This window comes from Rhinolophus hipposideros, assembly GCF_964194185.1.
Source record: "Rhinolophus hipposideros genome assembly, chromosome: 25".
NCBI classification, from domain to species: domain Eukaryota; kingdom Metazoa; phylum Chordata; class Mammalia; order Chiroptera; family Rhinolophidae; genus Rhinolophus; species Rhinolophus hipposideros.
In genome coordinates, this window is record NC_138071.1 from 14,308,761 (window position 1) to 14,331,570 (window position 22,810).

General features: G+C 40.8%; 1 protein-coding gene across 2 annotated transcripts; it reads right to left on the reverse strand.

Moving 5' to 3' along the window:
• Positions 1-6,314: 6,314 nt before the first annotated feature.
• Positions 6,315-22,249, reverse strand: ZC3HC1 (zinc finger C3HC-type containing 1). 2 transcript variants are annotated; one of them, XM_081038582.1, is made up of 10 exons: positions 22,083-22,249; positions 20,108-20,219; positions 17,195-17,345; positions 16,572-16,655; positions 13,368-13,495; positions 11,111-11,265; positions 10,150-10,393; positions 9,584-9,796; positions 8,930-9,136; positions 6,315-6,759 (listed from the first exon to the last, which is right to left on the reverse strand). In XM_081038582.1, the coding sequence occupies exons 1-10, from the start codon at positions 22,226-22,228 to the stop codon at positions 6,691-6,693; spliced, it is 1,509 nt and encodes a 502-aa protein (XP_080894708.1). In that variant the 5' UTR covers positions 22,229-22,249; the 3' UTR covers positions 6,315-6,690. The 2 variants fall into 2 exon arrangements, with proteins under 2 accessions (XP_080894708.1, XP_080894709.1); XM_081038583.1 differs by having other exon boundaries at positions 6,325-6,759; positions 9,584-9,780; positions 10,356-10,393; positions 22,083-22,236.
• Between the last annotated feature and the right edge of the window lie 561 nt (positions 22,250-22,810).

Here is a 22,810-nt window from a genome sequence, read left to right on the forward strand (position 1 = left end):
TGGCACAGCTGGCAGGCCTCGGAGCAAAGATGTCCCCAGACATGTCAACAAAAGGAAAAGGGAGGCTAAAGGATGCTGCCTAAACCTAATAGGAAGGAATAAGGGGACAGAATTCAAGTGGTGGTCTTGTACATAGAGAAGTTGGTGGCAGTAGAAGCGGCCATTTTAACTCCCCATTCCCTCTCTCTCCTAGCACCTGGTAAACACATTCTACTTTCTATGATTCTGACTCCTTTAGATACTTCCTTTAGATATAAGTGGAATCATGCAGTATTTGTCTTTCTGTGACTGGCTTATTGCACTTAGCTTAATGTCCTCAAGGTCCATTCATGTTGTAGCATATGACAAAATTTCCTTCTTTTTTTAAGGCTGAAGAACATTCCATGTTATGTATACACCGCATTTTCTTTCTCCATTCATCCGTTGATGGACATTTAGGTTGCTTCCACCTTTTGACTATTGTGAAGAATGCCACAGTGAACAGGGTTTGTAGCTATTTCTTTTTAACAGCTATGAAGAAATTCCACTCAGAAAAGGATTAACTAGATTCCACCTGGAGTGAAGGTGGATTGAAGGTGAATGGAAGGAAGGGAGAAGAGAGCAGAGTTTCCTCTTCTTACTGTACGAAAATAGAACAGGTAACCTTCCTGCACAAACTATAAACTGTGAAAATGAAACCCAGTGTGAGCTAGTCAGCTACAAAGAATATTTTCTTATATATTCCTGGAATATTTGTTTGCATATGTTCACCCAAATTAGGCAATATATTAGCTGACAACTTTCAAGGTAGAACTTTATTATTCTTCTCTCTTAATTCTGTCACTTATTGCTGTTATTTCCAATGTTTTTTTTTGTTTGTTTTATTAGTTTCAGGTGTACATAGCAACATAATAGATATTTACACTCTTCACAAAGTGATAACCCCTTTCCTCACTTCCATTCTTTCTGCCTACCTTATATCACAGACATACAAAAAGATTATGAGAAATAATGAAGCATAAAAACTTTTACATACTGGGGATGGAGGGAAAGCTTTGCTAGACCTACTGGTTATATAGAATTATAAAGTCTAAGGAGACATTTTTTTATTCACTGCACAAACAGTAGTGTGACAATAAAAAAAATCCAAAGAAAATTACAAATCCCCATTTTAACACATCGACTTTTCACTTCCTTCTAGTCAGTTCTATAAATCTCAGTGGCGATCTATGCCCTTGCATTGTTTTTCATAGACGCCACACTGCAACAGAATCATTACGATTACCATTTTAATAGTTTAAATTATATTCCACTGATTTACACTCTGTTAATTGTTAGATGTTTCTTTTCAACTTATTTTAAGTAACCATGTATTGACCATATTCACGGGTATCTTTTCTGCTTTTGAACTATGTTCTGGGTTAGGAAGCAGACAGTATAGGGTTAGGAGCACAGGCTTTAGAGGGCTATGGCCTGAGTTTGAACGCTGGCTCTCTTGCTTACTAGCTGTGTGACCTTGGGCAGAACGTTGAACTTAAGCTTTAGGTTCCTTGCTTCCTTGTTTGTAAAATAGAGATAGTAATTATACTTACATCACAGGATTGTTGAGGCTTAAATAAGGGGAAATGCGTAGTGTTTAGAATAGCACTGGACCAGCAGTACATACATACTTGTAATGATAGGGATTAGCAGTAGTAGTAAAATCAGTTTTCAGGGGTTCTCCTGTTCCAGACTCTTCTCTCTCTCACATCTCACTAAGAGACAGACTCCTGCTGCAGTCTTTGCTTCACTATCACTTCACAATGGCTCAAAACCCACCCTGCAACCCAGGTACTCTCACGTGTTGCCGTCTTCTCCTTTGGCTTTAGTTAGGCTGGATAAAACTGGCTAGCAAATGGACATGGAGGCTAAAAATGATTTTCTTGTCTCTGTGATGCCATGAGGGGACCTTGATGGTGAATCTGGAATTCCTTCCAAGTCAGACGCTTTGTTCCTACTTCCACTCTCTTGATGGCTGTTACTGACCTACTGCTGGAAACAGTAGTATTCCATTTTATTCCATATCCACCTACTGGGATAGTGATAGGTAGCTGACAGAGGACAGAACACTAAAAGGTATATTATTAAAACATCCTGAATCTTTGGGTAATCTCTGGATAAAACACAAAGTCTCCGTGGCCTACCGGATCCCCAGAAACCTTCCTATAAACTCAGTTCCCCTTTCCCTTTCTTCCTAATTGGCTACAGCTAATTGGACCAGGGAGGCACTGACTGTACAAAGAACAATACCCACCACCACCACTTCAGCCAAGGAGCGACGAGAGAAAAGAAAGCGGGGGAGAAAGCTGGAATGAATGGCCTCTAATTCAAGGGCTTAGAGGCAGGCTTCACTTCTGGGGGCATGGGTCAGCTGACCCAGAAAACAGCCACATAAAGCCAAAGGAAACCCAGAATAGGAATAAACCTAAAAATAGTAAAGAAGACTGAAGAGGAAGTGTTTGTACTTTTGCTGTTGGTCAAACTGTACACGCAGCTGTTTTTGTTGCTAAGATGGAAGCGGGTGAAAAGGGTTTAAAAGCTGGCTCTGAGGCAGCCACAACTGGTCTAAAAGTTTGATGAGTAAATGAGGAAAGCCCCCAAAGAGAATGTCCCAGCTGCTAATAAGTCTATTAAAGTTGGCTACATTTTAAAGAGCCAGGCAAAGGACTCACTTCTGGAGCCCAGTATCCCATGAGCAGTTGCAACTTATTCCTTTCTGCGATGAGAGGCAGATTTTGACTTCGTGCTTGGGCAGGGAAGGTCACAGAATCCCTGTGCTGAAAGACATTCCCAGCCTGTTATAATGGAAAGAACAGAGGCCCGGCAACATGGATTAGGAGCTGCTCTGACACATCCTAGCTACAGGACAGAGCTCGTTATTAAATGTCTTTGAGCTTCAGTCTTTCTCTCTGTAAAAGCAAAATCTACTTGGATGGGAAATGCAGCCTTTGTTAAAACAAGACATAGACTCCTAGAGGCCTTAGTGGAGAAAAACAGTAAAAGGAGAATCTGAAGGCTGGGAGGACTGGCCAAACTAGGGAGTCCGGAATAGCCTGGAGTAGCAGGGGTCTTCAAGATACCACCACCTGCCCTGACGCTAGAACCAAGACTGCAAAAGAAGGTTCTGACGTGGGAGGTAAAGAGGAAGGTGTTGAAAGTCCTACTTACTAGCAGGAGACATTTAACGGAGACATTACACAGCGTCCCTATAAGCCACCTAGTGTAGCTAATGCAAGTAGGAAAATGCCTTAGGATGATGATTTATAATGCTACTTTTTTGTGGTCACTAAAGGAGCAGAAATGAAATTGTAGGCAATTATCTTCTTTAAAAGGATCTGCCAAAAGAAAACAACAACAGCATTGTTTTTCAAATAAAGAATCAAATCAGGAAAAGTGGGTTCCGAGAAAGGCCAAACCAAAAACTTGGGGACAACCCACAACAATAAATCATAGCCTGGGGTTGAGGTGACGTCTTAGTGTGTGGAAGAGAACAGATGCTTTGGGAACAAAGGTCATGAGCTCAATCCCATCTGTATTAGTCAGGATTCTCCAGAGAAACAGAATCAATGGGATTTGTATAGACATATAGAGATTTGTCATGGGAATTGGCTTACATAGAGTCTGAGAAGTCCCATTACCTGCCTTATGAGCTGGAGGCCAAAGAAAGCTAATGGTACAGTTCCAGTCCAAGCCTGAAGACCTGAGAACCAGGAGCTCCGTCTGATGTCTGAGGGCAGGAAAGATGGACATCCCAGCTCAAGCAAAGAGCGAATCTGCCCTTCCTCCATTTTTCTGTTGTTCTATTTAGGACCTCAATGAATTGGGTGATGCCCACTCACCTGGGTAAGGGTGATCTTTACTCAGTTCACCAACTCATATGCTAATCCCTTCCTGAAACATCCTCCCAGAAATGTTGGACCAGCTATCTGGGCACCCTTTAGGCCAATTAAGTTGACACATAAAATTAACCATCACCCAGCCTAGCAGCGTATTCACCAGAAACTGACAGGTAGCTTCGAGCTGTCAGGTACATGATCCCATTGGCTGGCATGTAGAGCTTTAGAAGAAGACAGGGTAGATGGGTTCACTCTACGTGGCTCTATAGATTCGGAGCATTTGAAACACAGATGGTCCGCTTCAATACACAGACTCCTCCTCTCCTGCCCTCTGGAACACATTGTTCTAGATAGATACTGAACTCAAAAGGTTAAAAACGTAACTACTGTCTTCCTTCTCCGCCTGATTCTCTATCTTGATTGGTTAGGCCACAAACTAGAGGTCATCCTTGGTTCCTGCCCTCTTCCTTACACCCAAACTGACCATGCTGAAGTCACAGCTGACATTCCCATCAATTGTCTCTTTTCCCTGCCGTCCCACCTCTTAGAGCCTCCCCATCTCCCCAAATCACCCTGTGCAGACACCAGAATGATCTTCCTAAGCATGAATGTCATTTCCCTCATCAAAAACTCTTCAATGGCTTCCCTTTTCTCACAGAACCAAGACTCAAATCCTCAGTGTAACAGACATGACTCCAATCTGCCCCGACTTCTATTCTCTTTTCCTCTCTCTTCTACTGAATGGAAAGGTCAGGTCACAACAGTGTACCTGCTTTTTCAGGAACACAGGAAATTCTGCTCATTTGCTCACAATGCGCCTTCAGCCTCAAATGTCCCTCTTTTATTAAGTGTCTACCAGGCACCAGACAGTTTTAAGTGTTGAGAAAAAGTCCGTATTCTCAAGGAACCTATACTTGCCACTCATCTCCAAGCTCAAATCTACACCTTCCTCAAAATTCTAATTCCGTATATGAGAATTTTTTCATGCTTCTCCTGGAGTATTTGACATTCTGTCTTGTGCAACATTTGTGTGTAAATGTGTCTTCCAGCCTGAACGATAAACTTCTTAAGGGTAGAAACCAGGTGGTCATTTACCTTTGCATTACCTAAGGTCTTGCAGTGTCTCACACACGGAAGAGACTTACTGTTTCTTGAATTACACCAAGTCTATTCCAATCTGCTTCCATTTAGTTTAAAAAACACAAAAACAAACAAACAAAAAGCTTGTGGAGCCTTGTCTATTTTAAAGAAATGTGTATATTTTTTTTTGGATGGAGGTATAGATTAAAATTTGTGGTGAAAAGACCAAAAAAAAAAAAAAATACCCCCATTATTATACCTGAAACTTAGGCTCCTGGCCCATTTGAATACCTTGTGTTAAGGATTCTACACCATTCCTTAAGAAATTGTGACCTAGTGGCTATGAGCTTTTAGAGGGCAGACTTCAAACTCAGTCACCAGATGGCTTCCCGCCCTGGAACATAGGTCTCACTTTTGCATGCATTAGAAAGCTGTTCGTAAGGGGACCCTGGAGACTGACAACAGTCAAGTCAATTACCACCAGCACAGGCAGAAGAGCAGCTCTAGAAAAATCACCCCTAGGCAGCCTCTGCTGGCCTGACAGAGACTTGACCTAGGAAATAGCAACACTACTTACCCTTTTAAAAACCAGGATTGGAAATGACAAATATGAAATCTGATATGCATGAGAAAAAGTGACTGTCCTTTAAACAGATTTATGCAACCCGTGATCTTGAACTGGATTCTGGCTTGGATCAATCAAATGTAAAGAACGTCTTGGGAACAATTAGGAATTTTGACTGTGGACTGGGTATTAGATGAAAGTATTCATTTTTGTTGGGTGTAGTATGTTAGGAAAAGCATTCTATTTTTTAGAGATTATAAACTAAAGTTTAGCATGGGTGGAATATTACGATGTCTATTATTTTCTTCAGCATAAATGGATTGAGTTATAAAACCAACCATAGTCACTAAATGTGACATTTCAGAGAGTAACTGCTTTCTAGCCTTCCTGGTCATTTTATCAGCGGGCAGTCTTATTTAGAGGGGGCAGGTCAATCTTCACCATGGAGACTGATGTTCCCCACCAGCAGTGAAAACCCTGGGGAGCCCCACTCAGGGAAGCCGTGCATGAGAAGGCACACGGAGAGGGGTCTCTTCTGAAGGGCCTCCTTCCCCTGGGTCTAGTCTTCTGTTATCAAAGTGAAGGGAAAAAATGATTTGCCATTCTATAACACATCAGGAGACCACCTAGTGACATAACAAATTCGTTTTGGCTCTGGTTTAGGAATACCTGTTTGACTAGAATCACGAATGAATTTTAGGCTTTGCAGCCAACCTGAAAAACTAAAATTTTGAGTTTGTTTACTGCTCCACTGAAGTTTTCTCAGTCTCTACTTCCTTTCTAGCAGCCCAGAAGGCAAGGAGGAAAACAGTTCTCCAGCAGTATGAATTTTAACAAACATTTTATTAATACATGCTGTCATCTTCCTGGGATATGAGTCCTTAGAACACTGCCCCACACTAAAGACATTGCAAGTGCTCATGTCCTCAGTCCCCCGGCTAGTTTCATCTCGTAACCTCACACTCCTTTAACAGAACCAGGCTTGCTGTGCCTCATGCTGTCCGCAGCCCTGCGGAAACGGGTTTCCTCTCAGCAGCACATGGTGACACTCACTGCCTTTGAAAGGGCAGGAGCTGCTTATGATTAAACCAGAATGGAGATAAACTTAGCATCAGCTGATCAAAGGGGAATTCAGACATTTTTTTCCAAAGTCGCTCATTCTCCTTCTCTGCAGGAAGGGCTGGAATCTCTTCAGGATGAGCATAAAGATTCCCACTGCCGGAATATTCGGAATACCTTCCTTGATTTCTCAGACAGACTCTACAGGCAGAAAAGCTCATTATTAGACAAGAAATTCTTTTATGGAGACAAAAGATATACAGCAACTCTAAGGCTTGGTCTGTGAATTTCTTCCACAATGACCTAGGTATGTCTAGGATTGAGTAAAAAAGGTCAGGTTATATAGTGCTATACATAATATAACACTTAAAGCCAGACTAACAATTAAGAGGCTTGTGTTCTACTGTTAGACGCCTGCTAACAAACTGAGCCTCTAAAATACATCTCATATACCTGCATTTGTCCTAATCTTTGTATGTGAGAATGACACTTCTGACTCACCACAGTGCACACACATTTTACCCTGGCTTCTCATCTGGGATGCTGAATTGGCGCTGGTTCACTACTTCTTGTGAACAAGGACCCACACTTAAGTGATGCCTCGCTGGGGTGAACAGTAAAATCCAAGGTCAAGGAATAGAACAAAGTTAAATGACCCTTAAGAGTTTAAACTATGACTTTGGCCTTCTCAGCCTCATGTTTTAGCCAGCAGAGCTAATAATAGGAAGAATCTCACTGCTACTTGATCATGCCTATGAAGTGATCTGAGACTGAGAAATGGTGTTACAGGGAGATGGAACAATTCACTCAAAGATAAAAGTTCTCAGTAAATCAGAACACTTGGTTCTCTCTGCCTCTGAGAGTCCCGACAGAGCACAGGGTCTCAGTGAGAGCACAAACAGTATTCAGCAAGACAATCCATAGTTACCTCTGCTTTCTGACCTAAGATGACGTTTTCCCTGTTTTCTTATCCTCTTTGTGGATGAGTGTCGCCATGAAATAAAGTCCCAGGAGGGAAAAGTTCGAGCTCTTACTAGTGACCAAGGGGAATTTAGTTAATAAAGTGACATCTTAATCAATAAAGTAACTAAAGTGAATTTAGTTAGTAAAGCTGAAACAGACTTCAGTTAAAAAATAGTATCAACTTTTTTTTTAATGTCAAGATCCTTTACCACAGCCTCATTAAGCTTTGGATTTCCCAATCACAGCAGCTGTGGGAAGGTTCAAAGATAAGCTACCAAAAAGGATTTTAAAAATCCTGGAACCTAGGGCCAATTAGGAGGCCAAATTCTCCTACTACAAAAAAAAAAAAAAAAAAAAAAGTCCTATGAGGTTTCTTGTTAGTATGATAATCACAGAGGGGAGTTGATAAAAACTGCCAGTACCCTATTTCATGAGGCTCTAGGCAGAGAGAATTTATGTGTAAAGATAGATCTAATCTCTCCAATTTGAGAAGAGGGTCAAACATTTGTTTTCAGATAGCTTTATATATTTTCAAGTTTTTAAATTGGAAAAATGCAGATGTTTTCCTGAAAAAATCTTGAAAAACCTTCATCTGTATATTTACTAAGGGTATGCATGTATGTTCTTGGGCTTTTGGTATCACTAGTTCCTTCCAGTGAAATCTTGTGACCATACAAAACATGAATCTGGGAACGCTTCTGGTAAACATCTGCTGTTGAATATTATTTTACTTTGTCCTTGGAGGGAAAAGAGGTGAGAAATTATTGTATTTATACCGGGCAGGCTAGAAGGCAACTTAGGGAATGAGCCGGCAAAGGAAAGAGACCCAGTTTTCACGATTCCTTAAAGCCCACCCTCACAGCGCAAGCACTTGACTTGTTTCCTCAGCTGTCATAATGGATTGGCACTTGCCCACATTTGTAACCAGCAGCAGTAATTACTGCGATGGCTAGCTGAGGTTCAGTGCACAAGTCTGGGGCTGTGTCACAGAGCAAAGCGCCCTGTCCACCGTGAGGAATGAAATCGTAATCCTGGTGTCAGAGCACAGACAGCTAAAATCACTGGCCAGGCTCTAAATGCAAGTGACAGCACTGATGGAAAAAAGCAGCTGTGTGCAACATGAGGGGAGCAGCTGCCTTTTCATCGATTCCTATTTCTCTACTCCTTTTCTCCTTTGAGTCATTTTGGTTGAGAAGACAAATAACTAATCAGAATGTGATGGGAGGCCCTGTGCTGAACTGCAGAAAGACCGAGCCAGTTCCATGCCTACGTCTAGGATGGAACCAGACTAAGTCTAACGTGATTTAGAAGGCTGAGGGCGAGCAGGGTGCTAATTATAGGATGGGGCTCTGCTCCTCGTCCCATGAACAGCAAGTGCTGCACACGGTCAGACAGGGGCTTATCTCACCGTGGAGTCAGTTTCAGCCGGCTGCGTGGACTGCTTGTGGGCCAAGAGGACGTTCAGCAGCACCTTCCAGCCCGGGTCTGCCGGGGTGCTGGCGTCTACCTCGGTGCCACCATTCTCCCTGGTTTCCTCGCCAACTATGACGTTCACCCAGGGGCACCAGTCTCTATGCTGAGATGTGGGATCGAAGAAGCTTCGGGAAGATGTGTCCTGAGGGAGGAGGACGAGAAATGGTGTTAATGAAGGGCAGAAGCTGTGTAAATTCAGAGAGGCTATTAGTTGTAAGGTCCCAGACTCTCACGACGCCCACATTTCAAGTTTCTACTTTTACGTTCTCCTTTCAATGTTGCCTACGTTACTCTCTCACTTTTTAAATTCTCTCCCTTCATGTCAAATCAACCTTATCTTATCAGGTCTGTCCCCTATGTGTCCCATGTGCCTGGTATACTCATGACCTCTCCAGAATCCATCCCAAAGAAACAGATGACAAAACCCTTACATTTTTTCCCCTTTGGTCACCCAACTGTCCCATGTTTAAATTTATACAGGTGGTCTACTTATAGCCACGGGACCAGGGGCGGGCTTCTCCATGCTGGGTGGCGAGGGCGTGTCGGGCTGCTTATGCTCAGTGACTTGCACACGTGCAGATGAACTCACGGAGCTGCTGGAGGAGCAGAGGCGAGCTCGTTTGGCTCTCCGGAGAGGACTAGAGGGCACTTCCAGGCTGGAGGTGTCGCCTGTTCCCATGCTTCGGGTCACCGGGCGGGTTCTGGTGGTGGGGCTAGCAGCCTCCGGCTCAGGGCGGTCAATGGGACTGGAGGAGTCCCAGCTCCGAGTCCGGGAGAAGATGGGACCTGGGCTCCTTTCAGCCTGAAGGAAATGGGACATAATGGGGGTACACCAATGTTATTAATGGCTGTGATCAGAAGTATTTCTAGGAGCATGTCAAAGTTAGTATTTGATAGTCTAAACTCTAAGCATTTAGTTTCTGAATTGCCTACATAACTAAACTCTTCAAAGAATATTAGATTTCTATACAAAATAACAAATTTAGCTTTTCCATTGTAACTGGTGAATAAAACCACTATGTGATATTCTGATCAATGTGGTTAAAAGTGAAGCCTACCCATCTAAGTTAAGTTCCAACTTTTCCATCAACAACATTTTTGGCAAGAATGCCGGTTTTTAAAAGTCTACTCCAAACAAGCCAATGAAGTCAATACCTGCTCCGAGCCTGGGGAAAACGTAGCATCCTGGCTCCGAGTCATCATCCTCCGAGGAGACTCAGGCACCAAAAGGAAGCGCTCTGGCCGCCCCTCAGGGCCTGGGGTAGGGGAGCTGCTCAGGCCAAAGGACGCATCCAGGTCGGTGATGGACGACTCAATTTGCTGGAAGCCCCAGAGCCCCACCTTCCTCATACACTGTGAACATGTTATCAGGGAGAGCTGCATGGGTTCCAAGGCAGAACTAGGTAGGAACAGAAAAGGAATGACGTTTTCTCAAAGGGTAACATTTCCAAGGGACTAAGTTGTAATGATTTGTAGGTATGCTTTATCGCAACAAACACATCTCTGGAACAGTCCAGTGACTGGGAACCACGTCCTCTCAGGGGCCTGTTGTTTGATCTCAGGGGTCTCAGTATGCTCTTCTACGGCAAGACCATTTTCCAGTTTGTGCTTTATAAATTTCCCCATCTGTCTTAAAGCCTTTTCCTTTTAAATGAAAATTAGTTCGTAATCTACCAAAGAAAACGTATTAAAGTAAAAGATTGGTTCTGACAGTCTTGTATCTGAAAGTCTATGCCAAATTGAGCAGCTGGAACGGAAACACCAACATCGGGGCCTGAAGACTCCAGCTGGTGTTTCCCTTGGTAATTTTTAATCAATTGAACTGATTTTTCTTCCTTTCTGAAAACAGAAAGGAGCTTTATTGTTTATAGGAACACAAATTCCCAGCTGGGAAGTGACAGTAACAGAAACAAAGTTCAAGTGTGTTCAGGAATTCCTGAGTTCTAATTCTGGCTATGTTACTGATTCTTACTGTCCCCCCCACCGCCTTCAGTTTCTTGTTGTCGGTTTCTCTCACAGAAAACACCATGTGATCTCCAAATACTGTTAGTGACTAATGGACATGGATGTATAAGGTTGTCACAGTTCGTGTCCCCAGGCAAATTCGCTGACTAACCTACACGCCCAGCCACACACAGAGAGAATACAGGCAGTGACGTGGACTTGGATGTCTGAGCCTAATTTGGTGGCAGTTTTTCTCTCGTTGGTTCGGTGATCAAGTTCATCTTCAAGCAGATGCAGGAGAAGACTGATCTTGTCTTCCGTCAAGCACTGCAAAGGAACCAAGGTAAAAGGCTTCAAGTTTCAACCCCCATGAAAAGAAAAGTTATACACAATGATGTGCCCACATGATAAAAGGCCAAAATCATGACAGAAATGACAAACATTGTTAGCGTAGGCCACGGAGAGGGCGCGGGGAAGGAGGAAGTAAGGGAAAACAAAGGAGGTAGGAGATGAGATCATTCTTAAGAAAAGGTGCAGCTACCAGACCGACGAGAACTTGACTTCGATTTAGGTGGCCGATAGCAGACCCCGGAAGCCATCTTATCTCTCAAGGTGAACTTGAGCTAATTATAATGGATTATAATATTATTATCATTATTGGGAGGGAAAAATCTCCACCCTGTGTGGCCATGACAGTTGCAACAAGGACCAAATAAGGACAAAAAGAATCCCTCTTCCTGACAGAAGGAATGGTCAGCAAAGATCCACCTGTGAAAACACCACCCCTAATTCTTGAATATTTCCCATGCTCATTTCGAAAATGAAAAATTCCCAAGCCCCAGTCCTCTGGGGAGCAGTGGCTATTCTCCCAGCCTGCCCACTCCCACCTCCCTGGGAGTACACTATCCTATCCTTGTTCTTTCAATAAATTCTCTGCTTGCTCGGCTTATTCAGTATGTCTTTGAATTCTTTCCTGCTGTGTAACCAAGAACCCGTTCTCTGACAACGACATGAAAGTTTTCTTGATCAGAGAACACTTCCTTTCAGGATTGGGCTAAGATATCACACAGATGCTTGTTGAATTGCTCTGGACCTGCTGATTGACAATGCTAAGCAGTTTTCCTGGAATTATCAAATCTTTCCTTAGTACTCACTTGTTTTCAATTTACCAATAGCAGATTTTCTCTGAAACCTGTAAACTTCAAACCCAACTGATGAAAATAGGTTACTACTTATAGGTTGGCCTGACACTGAATTCACTTTTTGACAGAACAACAGAGCTTACCACAGTCTTTATTTTTGTTCTAAGAATAATAAAGAACTATGACAGGGTGAAAAAAAATTGCCTTGGTTAGGGACAGGGTGAAATTTATAATACCGTGTTTCCCCAAAAATAAGACCTAGCAGGACCATCAGCTCTAATGCGTCTTTTGGAGCAAAAACCAATATAAGACCGGGTATTATATTAGACCTGGTTTTATATTATATTATATAAGACCTGGTCTTTTATATTATATTATACCCAGTTTTATATTACATAAGACCTGGTATATTTATATTTATATTATTATTATATTATTTATATTATATTATATTATATTCCCGGTCTTATAGTAAAATAAGATCGGGTCTTACATTAATTTTTTTAAATAAACTTTTATTTATTTAGGTGTGTTTTTCCAGGACCCATCAGTTCCAAGTCGAGTAGTTGTTTCAATCCAATTGTGGAGGGCATGGCTCAAAGTGGCCCAAGTGGGGATCGAACCGGCAACCTTGTTGTTAAGAGCACTGTGCTCTAACCAACTGAGCTATCCGGCCGCCCCTTATATTAATTTTTGCTGCAAAAGACTCATTAGAGCTGACAGTCCGGCTAGGTCTTATTTTCGGGGAAACACGGTAGGCATGAGAGGTTAACAGTTTAGTGCTAAAATCCGTAACTGCCTCTCAAATTGAAGAAGCAAAATAATATCTCTATTTCCTACAGTAAAGCTTGTCTTCACAAAGTACCCATTGGGTGATGAAATGGGACAGTAAACACTCAAAGTCAGACAGGCCAAAACATTTCACAATTGCTATTCACAAGAGAGAAGGAAGTATATAACTTCTCCTCTAGCACTTTCTTTGGGAAATGGTATGCACGAAACCATATGACGTGACATTTCAGCATCTCCTGTGAAAGTTTAAGTAACAAATCAAGATAAAACTGAATTTATGCCACTTAAAGAAGCATTTCTAAAAGTTTAAATGGAACCCATTTACGTAAACCCTCAATAGTCGCCTTTCTGGTGGAAACTGAAAAAAGTCAGTTGAGAGACAAAGAAGCAGTTCTCTTCATAGCAATCTGTATCCTCTTGTCATTTGAAAGAAATGCTTCATGTAAAAGCTGGTGACAACTGGAGGCCACTGGAGACTAGCCAAGAAAAACTCACCATAGTTTTCAAGTCCTCTGGCCTCAGGGAAGGAAGCTGCAGGTCCAAGTGACAAAGGCTTTGAAAACGGTCTAGGAATTCACTAATAAGAACAGCAGGCTCATCCAATGGTAACATCCCAAATCGATCTGTGGAGAAAGTAGACTAGAAAATTATATTGGTGCAAATGGAAAAAAAACAACACGCATGTTTACATCAACAGAGGAATATGTGAAATTGCTAAGATATTTGATGAGGCTGTGATGAAACTTTTGTGATTTTGTTTAATAAGTTGAGTCTCTGGAAAGATTTCTCAGAAACAGTCAGGTCTAAGCTACATGCGAAAGACCAACAACAGTGTGTCAAAGCAAAGGCCCAAAAGATGGCACTTTTGGGGAATTCTATATAGTGTCACAGGACTGGAACACGGTATGCCTGTGGGGAGAGTAGCAGGAGATAAAGTTAAAGCGTAGACATGATAAGACAATCATGACTTTAATAACTAATGAGAAACTACTGAAACGATTTTTTTTAAAGGAGAAAGTGATATTATAGATGACATGCATTACTTTGGAATAGAGACTATACGGGGTCAGTCTGGATGCAAAGAAATAGGCTTGGCAGACATTAAAGTGATTTAAATTAATAACCTTTGTAACATGCCAGGCATAAGGATGGAGATTAGGTGTGTGAATGTTATGAAACTCTTAATGATCAATGAAACCTCGTAAGAAAAATAGGGTAGAATAATATACAAGATTAAATTGGGAAAATGAATGTAAACTCATGATGTTAAACAGAAATCTAGCAGTGATGGTTTTGTGAGTGTACAAATATGTTAAAACTTATCTAATTGTATACCTAAATACTTAGGTATCTGTAAGGCTGTTTGAAAATTTTTCCCCCTACTTTTGTTATTAAAAGGGGCCCAAAAGCAGTAATAGCAACACTTTGTCCATCACTTATTGTATCATTAGCAATCAGATTTTGGCCTCTAATATTAAATATTATTAAATTATTTAAAGTTGTTGCACGTAATCAAATATGTCAAAACACATATCATCAATTTAAAAAGATGCATCACTTTACTAGAAAAGTCAGGTTATAAAAAATTAAAATCAATGGGAAAGGTATGGACTTTAAAAAACCAAGTGGGGTTTAGCAATAAGAAGGAAACATGTTCTGATGACCAGAGGCTCAGGTTTGACATAACTTGGGAGAATAAACCAGGTCCCAACACCTATCTGATTACCTCCTAATTTTGGTTTTGGCCTGATTGCCACAATCCTAAGAAAATACTAGTAAAAGCTTAGGAGGTAAAAGAGCAAGCAGAGAAGAAATTAAACCCATCATGAAAATGTTTTAACGTAAGTTTAAATATATGTTTTGTAGTTCATGTATGTGATATTTTGTATACTTTAGTGTTTGATATGTTCCAAACAAATAGTCCTAGTAAATTAGTAATTGTAATTTAAAATATTGAAAGGAATTTAATTTAGTTTGCAATTATTGGCAAATGTTTGAAACATACTACCTTTAAATTGTATTTATTAGACATATTTAGTAAATTTAAGCATTCATTAAAGTATAAGTACTTATGGGTGTCCCTTTCTCCACACAAGTCTCTTGAATGTTAAAGAACCAAACCAAAGGATGGTATGATTGGAGGGTCATATTTGAGGTCTGTTTAGGAGGTAGAATGGATAGGACCAGGTGGTGATAATAGGGAAGGCATCGAAGGTGACTTCCAAGTTTCTGGCTAGGACAACTGGAAGAGGAGGTCAGTACTATTTACCAACAAGGAGAAAATATAAGAGAAGCAAGTTTTAAGTATGCGATGGAGTTTTCTTTCCATTGAGTTCTAGGTCCCTGAAAATATTAAGTAGAAATGTTTAGAAGGTAGTTCAAAATATAAGTCAAGTTCAAAAGAGAGGTCTGGATAGGCGTTAGAGGTCTGCCAGTAGGTGGTAGCTGAAGTTATGAACGGGATCAAGAAAGTGGAATGGATAATGGGAACCACCAACAGAGCTCTAGGGGGACCCTTAAAAACTTGGACTGAGCACATTGGCCCTAGATGAATTTATATCCTCGTAGGACTCATAGCTAGGCCAACAGCAGGAAATCCCTATTATACAGTCACCTTCTCTTTAAAAATGTTACTTCTTAATAATCCCTTTCCTATCACCTCTTCATTTATCAGTAGATGGCACTCTACTGATGGTCACTTTGAATCCACCTTTTCCTCTTAGTGGTCATTCATGGACTATTGCTGGCCATCAGTGACCTTGGAATGAACCTGAGATATCCTACTGAAATAAAAAGTATGCCTACGTGGCACTCATCTCTGGCCAAGCATCAAATATATGAATTAATTCTGTTGCTCTGTAACCATGGGTCGAAAGAGTTTTATACCTGGTCTTGCTGAGCCCCCCAGAGGGCTCTGCTGCCAAGGCTGGTTACTCAATAGGAATACGTCTACATGACCAGCAAAACTGAAGAAAATACCACTAAGACTACATTCTGGGCTCCCTTGCTCTACAGCATTTTGCGTACACGTCAGTGGTTCCTGAATTAAGAAAGAGCGTGTTGTGCTGTGGTCCTTACACGGGGAGGATGACAGGGGCCTGCACCTGGCTAGTCTAGACCATCGCAGGGCAGTCTGGCTGTGATGATACCCTTAATTCAGTGCTGTTGTTGTGTTGTGTCGTTTCACTGTACTAGACTGTAGATTTGTAATCACTCTGACTTGGGGTTCTGTGAGTCGTGTAGCATCTGAACCCTGTTTGACTGCTACCATTAGCGCTGTGAGTGCACCAGAGGAAGCTGGGGTAGAACCCGGGGCTGCTTGCTATGGTAGGAAAAGCAGAGGGTTTGAAATCAGATGAAACCCTAAGTATGGCTCCTCACTAGCTGTTTTTAAGACTTCTGTTTCTCGGTTTTCTCACCTAAAAAAAATTGGGTTGACAGTGTCTACCTCCCAGGGCCTCAGTGAAGCTTACATGGGACAATGTATGCATAGCTAAGCCATTGGCATGTCAAATGCATTTAATGAAGTTAAGCAGTAACACAGTAAGTGAATAAACGTTAACTTAGTTCTTCTTGAAAAGCACAAATAGAAACGGAGAACAAGAACTTCAAAGATGAGACTTTCACAAAAAAATAAACAATGTTAGAAACACAGTGACCAAGAAGAGATGGTAACTGGGAAATCTTGGAAACAAGTACCTGGAGAGGGACTGTCTGGCCAGAAACAGAACTTCTCGTGGGCAGTACACAAGGCTTTCTTCAGCTCAGCACACCGTTCCTTATCTGAAACACACATAGGTAACAACGCCTTAGAAAACACTATAGAGATTAACAATCCAATGGCCAAGAGCCTTTCAGAGTATAGATACAACTAAAAAAATAAAACCTAAGCGATTTTAAAAATATGTAAAAATATTAGCAACTGCATGATCTTAATATTTTCTACAAAACAAGCTGTAAATCAAGACCCTAAGATCAGTAACAGAGGGTATCATGCATCTCATCAGGCAGGGAGGGCATTCCAAAGCGTGAGCACTCAACTAACATCCTGCGTCTCTTTGCCTACGCATCCATTTTGGAACCATAAAGTAAACATACTGCTTAGTTTCTCAGAATACATCAAGTCAGGACCACTTTAAAGCAGGTTAGTTTTTTTAAAAAGTGATGACTAAAGGTAATAATTAGGATGAAGACTATCATAAATTCACCTTGTTATACAGAGTACACAATCTTTGATCAAACACGTGACTAATCTTTTCAGAAAACCTAGTAGCGTATACCTTTGAATATGGTTAGAAACGTAATGTGTACTTTATACTTACATCTGTCAAAATCAAAAGCTGGTTGTAAACTCGCACAGAGAAAAGCTTGGCAGCTGGAGCACTTGAGCATATCACATTCAACTGTGACCCAGCCATATTTTGCACAGACAAGTGGAGACAGCTCAGGGGGCTTACCTGCCCATTTCAGAGAGTACTCATGTTAAGGAAAACAACAAGTATATTCAATGCAAGTATATTAAGGTGAGTAAGTCAGAAATGAAAGCTTTCACTCATTCTTTATGCACATAGGAATAAACACATTAAACTGAGGGGGAGAGCAGTAAGAAAATGTGTTAAAACTTTTTAAAGCACAGGCACATAATTCACAGAATGATGAAGGTCATTTGAGTAATAAGCGGAGGGTAAAAGTTATGAACCTTTTCTCTAGGAAGCCCTATGTACTTTACATGTTTAAATATTTTATTATTGGTGTGGGATGGCATACAGAAGCTATTCCCATCCACTTAATATGACATCCTAGGGATTTAAAAACACTAGTTGAATGCCTAATCAATAAAGCTTGGTGAAGGTCAAACAAGCAGACATATTTTCCACCACTCATTAGGCTCTCCTATTGTACCACATCCACTCTTACCTTCCAAAGAATAATCAGTATAATTAATAATATTCTTCATTATGGCCCCTGCCCAAAAGTTACATACTAATGTGTGTGTGTGTAGTCTGTGTTTTAAATAGACTGAGGACACCAAGAGCATCGGTAAGCATGTGCTTGGAATAATGTCCTACAACATTTCTTGATCTTTAATATTCAACACTCAGCTCTTTATATTTCACCCAAAGAGCTCTTATTCTACAGAGCACAGGAGGAAAAAAGGATAAAACATGAAAGGAGATGCAGACAAGTTCTATATTTTTATAAAGAATGTGGGAATTTAAAAACATTCCAGTATCAGCAAAAGAAGGACTGAAGGCTAGAAAACAGAATTTAGATGTAAATGTGAAAGGAGCTGGGATTATCTAGAATAAAATTGAATTACTTAATTAGCTTAAGTTAAATAAATGATTATCATATCTGAAATGGTGACCAATTTATATCCAACAAGAACAAAAGAGAACAAAAGGAAATGGTTCTAAACACTGTATTCAAATCAGAAATTAGTCCAGGGGACAAATGAAGTATCAAAACATATAATGATAGCAATGGATTATAATTCATTGAATAAAAAAGGAAATCATGAGCTCATGCTGCTACAAATAAATTATATAAAGTTTGATGAGGAATGAGATATTTAGTTTCAAAGCACCTCCCCACAAAACACTTGGCCCATGTGAGTATTGAACCAGTGGCCCATGTGAGTATTGAACCAGCAACCTTGGTATTATTAGTGACACACTAACCAACTGAGCTAACTGGCCACCCCAAAACACTTCTTAATTACAAAGGAGGAAAGGGTTACTTTACGATGGAGAAGACTGACAGACACTCTATTTATCAAGTAATCAAAGTGATCATTGCCAGTAAAGGGAAAAATCAAAAATCATGTGCCACCTGACAGGATGCAAAGAGAACACAGCTCCACTTCTGTGATACTCCTACATGACCTGAATCTAATCGTAAGGAAATACCAGACAATTGTGAACTGAGGTGCACTCTACAGAAGAACTGGCCTGTAATTTTCAAAAGCATCAAAATCATGCAATGGAAAGAAAAACTGAGGGTTCTCAACTGGATCCATGTGATATAAAGAACATTACTGGGGCAAAGATGACATAATTGGGGTCTGAGGGTTAGATGGCATTAACTTATTATGTGGATTCCCTGATTTTGATGGTTACATTGCGCTTATGTAGGAGAAAGTCCTTGTTTGTAGGAAATATTTGGGAGTAATGAGGTTATCACTTTGGCAACTTTGAAGTACTCAGGAAGGAAGTTCTTTGTAACCTGGGCAACCTTTCTATAAGTCTGTAGTTGTTTTACACTAAAAAAAAATCTCTAGTGAATAGAAAATGGCAAAGTGATGGGATGTCACTTTTGTAGATTATAAAATCTAGCTTCTCTCTTATTCTCTCTTGCTTGCTCACTCTAAGGATAGCCAGCTGCCATGCTGTGAACTGTCCCAATGGAAAGGCCCATGCAGCAAGGAACATAGGAAGGTCTCTAGCCAACATCCAGTACAGAACTGAAGCCCTCACTCAATCCAATAGCCACAAGGAAATGAATCCTGCCAACAAACACATGAGCTTGGAAGTGGATCCTTTCCTTATCGAGCCCCAAGATAACTGCAGCCCCAGCCCACACCTTGACTGCAGTCTATGAAAAATCCTGAGTCAGAGGACTCAGCTAGCAGTACCTGGATTCCTGATCCACAGAAACTGTGATACATGCTTCTTGTTTTAAGTCACTAAGTTTTAGGGTAATTTGTTCTACAATAATAGATAACTAACATACAAAAGAAAATCTAGAAAGAGACAGGAAGCGTAGCATAGTCTCAAAAAAAAAGTTTGGGTGCCAAGAACCTAATCCTGCTTCTGCCACTTGTTAGCAGGTTGACCTTGGGCAAGTTACATAACCTACCTGAAACTGTTTCCTCTTCTGTAAAATGAGTATAAAAAATAATACCTATTTTCATAGGTTTAAGGTGAAGATCAAATGTGATACTACATGTGAAAACACATTACATAGAAATGTTAGTTATTATTTGTTCTCCTCTCAGGCTTAGTTTTTCTTCTGTAAAAGGAAAAGGTTTAATCATTTCAAATGTCCCTTTGAGGGATAACATTTTGGGGGGATGGGGGGATAACATTTTATGATGCTGATTTTCCTGTAAAATTTCTTACCAAGTTTAACTCTTCAATGTAAAACATCAGAGTAAGTGGTGTTATTCCTGGGGGGGAAGAACAATTCCAGGAATAGGCAGAAAGTGCAACTCACATGAACTAAAAAAAGGATATAGAAAATGTTTCCACTCTGCTAAAGAAGGCTTCTTTACTTGTAGATTCCAATGGAGGTTGTTCTGCTTGGGGTGACCCATTAACTGGCTGGAATGTGGCAGAGGTGTCCTTCCTAAAATAAAGAGGCAGAACTGTTGTTAATCCTTTCATGGCATCACTTTGCCTAAACACTTTGTACATAGTTTCCCTGAACTTCATATTATCAATCACACCACACTGGATTTTAACCTTTCAAAAAAAAATCATTTCAATCATGTTATTCCTCTGCTTTACATTTTCGATGGTTTCAAAATACAGTCGACCCTCTGTATCAATGGGTTCCACATCTGCGGATTCAACCAACTGTGGATAGAAAATATTTGGGGAAAAAAATGTTTTTGCCAATGTGAACTATGCAGTTAGGCCTAAGACGGTTGTTTCTATACTGACTTTTTTTTGTCAGTATTTCCTAAACAATTCAGTATAGTTAACTATTTACATTACCTTAGGTATTTTAAGTAATCTAGAGATGATTTAAAGTATACGGGAGGATGTGCACAGGTCATATGCAAATACTACACCATTTTATATAAGGGACTTGAGCATCTGAGGATTTTGGTATCTGAAGGGGGGTCTTGGAACCAATTCCCATCGGATCCCAAGGGACGACTGTAATTACTAAATAGAATCCAAATTCTTCAGTTTGGAATTCAGATCTCTTTACAGTTTGGCCATACCTAAGTTTCAAGCAACTTCTGCCCCCACAGTGCTCCCCTCATCCTCTACTGGCAAACTGTTCCTCTAGTTCACTCACCACTGAACAACAATATTTTGCGTAACTTTAGTAAACACAAAATATGACTCAAGGCTTCTATCCATTATACAATTTGGACCACCTTAGAAATTTAATTCTTTTAACAGCAGAAAAAACAATCTTGATATTTCTACCTGGATTAACTCTCAATACCCACTCCTCCCCCAAAAAGCACTACTTTGAAAATTCAGAACAAAGTAAAGGTCTTCAGGCAATTTCATGAAAAAAATTCAGGGAGAAAAAGTTGCAAAAACAATTCTCTTATTTTCAGTCAAAGGCATTTCAACAGCACCTGGGGAGAGGTAGAGGGAGGAATGGCTGAATACAAAAGTCATTTTAATAAAACCAGGATAACACCAACTATTATTACTCAAAAGAAATTTATTGTAGGAATCCTTCTCAGACAGTCACAGAGAACTTCAGGAAGGTGTGGTTCTTGGAAAAAATTCAGAGGATTCCACTAAACTTGGATGGGGGGAAAAATGACATTTATTTTACTAACCTCTAATTGAAATTTAGCACTTCCTTCAATTATGAATGAAAGTAATAAATAAAACCATAGCAGCATCAGCAGTACCTGTGAATTTGTCACCAATGGAAATTACAGATATTTTGTCACTGATAAAATGTTGTCCATGTTTTGAAATATTGTTTATGCTACTTCAAAATTATGGTAGTTAATAGATCTATAACTAGATATTATTTAACTTTTTAATAAAGAAGCATGTTACTGCATCACTTTTCTCTGCTACCTTGATAACTTCATTCCAATGTAATGGGGTTTCCTTTATAATCCTATGTAATTTACTTCATACATTTAAAATTATTATTCTGGTAAAGCTTGTTATTCATAAGCTTTACCAGGTTCTCAAAGGTGTCTACGGCTCAAAAAAGGTCAAGAAGCCCAAATAAGAGAAATCAGGTAGGCATAGCTGGTGGTCTTTTTTTTCCCCTTTCCCCCCAAAAAACGGACTTATGGCAAAATTCCGCCCGTTGGTGCGGAAGCCAGTCCAAGCCGAGGAGATTAAAGCCGACTAAACACAGTAACCCCAGTCTCTTTCAGATCTCGGGACGCAGCCACCCATCCTCAGCGCGGTTGTCGCCGACCCACGGGATCTCCCTAGGCCTGCGTTACCCAAACCCTCTCCAATCTGCCAGCGCCGGACCCAGGGTGGAACTCACGCTTCCGCGCCTCCCTCTTCCAGAGCAATTCCCTCATCTATCAGCTGCCGAATTTTTTGGGGCGTCCCTTCTGGGGAACGAACAACTGCACCCCAATTCTTTTCAACTCCCGCGGCAAACGCAGGCTCCTCACTGGGCGCCGCCATCTTGGTCCGTTGCCGAGTTGCTTCCCCGTGGGTTTGAAGGTTCAGAAACTTCCGTTCTGGGCGGTTAAGATTCTCTTTGCGGGCAACCTCCCGCGCGATTGGCCCCGCGCCCCGCACGCAGTCTGACTTCGGACGCCCACGCTTTCTTGGCCATTTTAGAACGAGGTAAACCCCAACGGAAGGGCTCTGGTGATTAAACCTAAATTAATCTTTCCTTTATTCATGAGCTTATTTGGGCTGATAAAGAGATTTTCAGAGGGCTGTCTCTCCAAATTCAGCAGGGTGAGGGGCCCAATTTAGTCCTCAAGTAATTAAGCTACATGGCCTTCCTAAATTAGGTCTTTTTACAAGTGAGGAATTGGCGACTGTCACTTGAGAGTGAATAATTTAGCATCCTCCTTAGAAACCGTGTTACAGGTGGGTTTAGACTTTGACATTATTGAACCCTCCTTCCTTTGTCCAACAAATATTTAATGAGTGTGTCCTACTGACACTGTCCTGGGGGCTGGCAGTGACAACAGTGAACAAAGGAAAGAAGTACCAAGGGTATAAACGGACGACCCAGTTTAGTCTGCAGTTTAA

Bases quoted from the DNA above. Each gene is read 5' to 3' on its own strand.
- ZC3HC1 (XM_081038582.1), bottom strand. From the start codon at position 22,228: ATGGCGGCGCCCAGTGAGGAGCCTGCGTTTGCCGCGGGAGTTGAAAAG. The intron at 11,266-13,367 runs GTGAGTTTTTCT...GTTCCTTTGCAG, and splicing joins CAGAGGACTTGAAAACTATG to TGCTTGACGGAAGACAAGAT. The intron at 9,797-10,149 runs GTATTGACTTCA...CATTTCCTTCAG, and splicing joins TTTCCCCAGGCTCGGAGCAG to GCTGAAAGGAGCCCAGGTCC.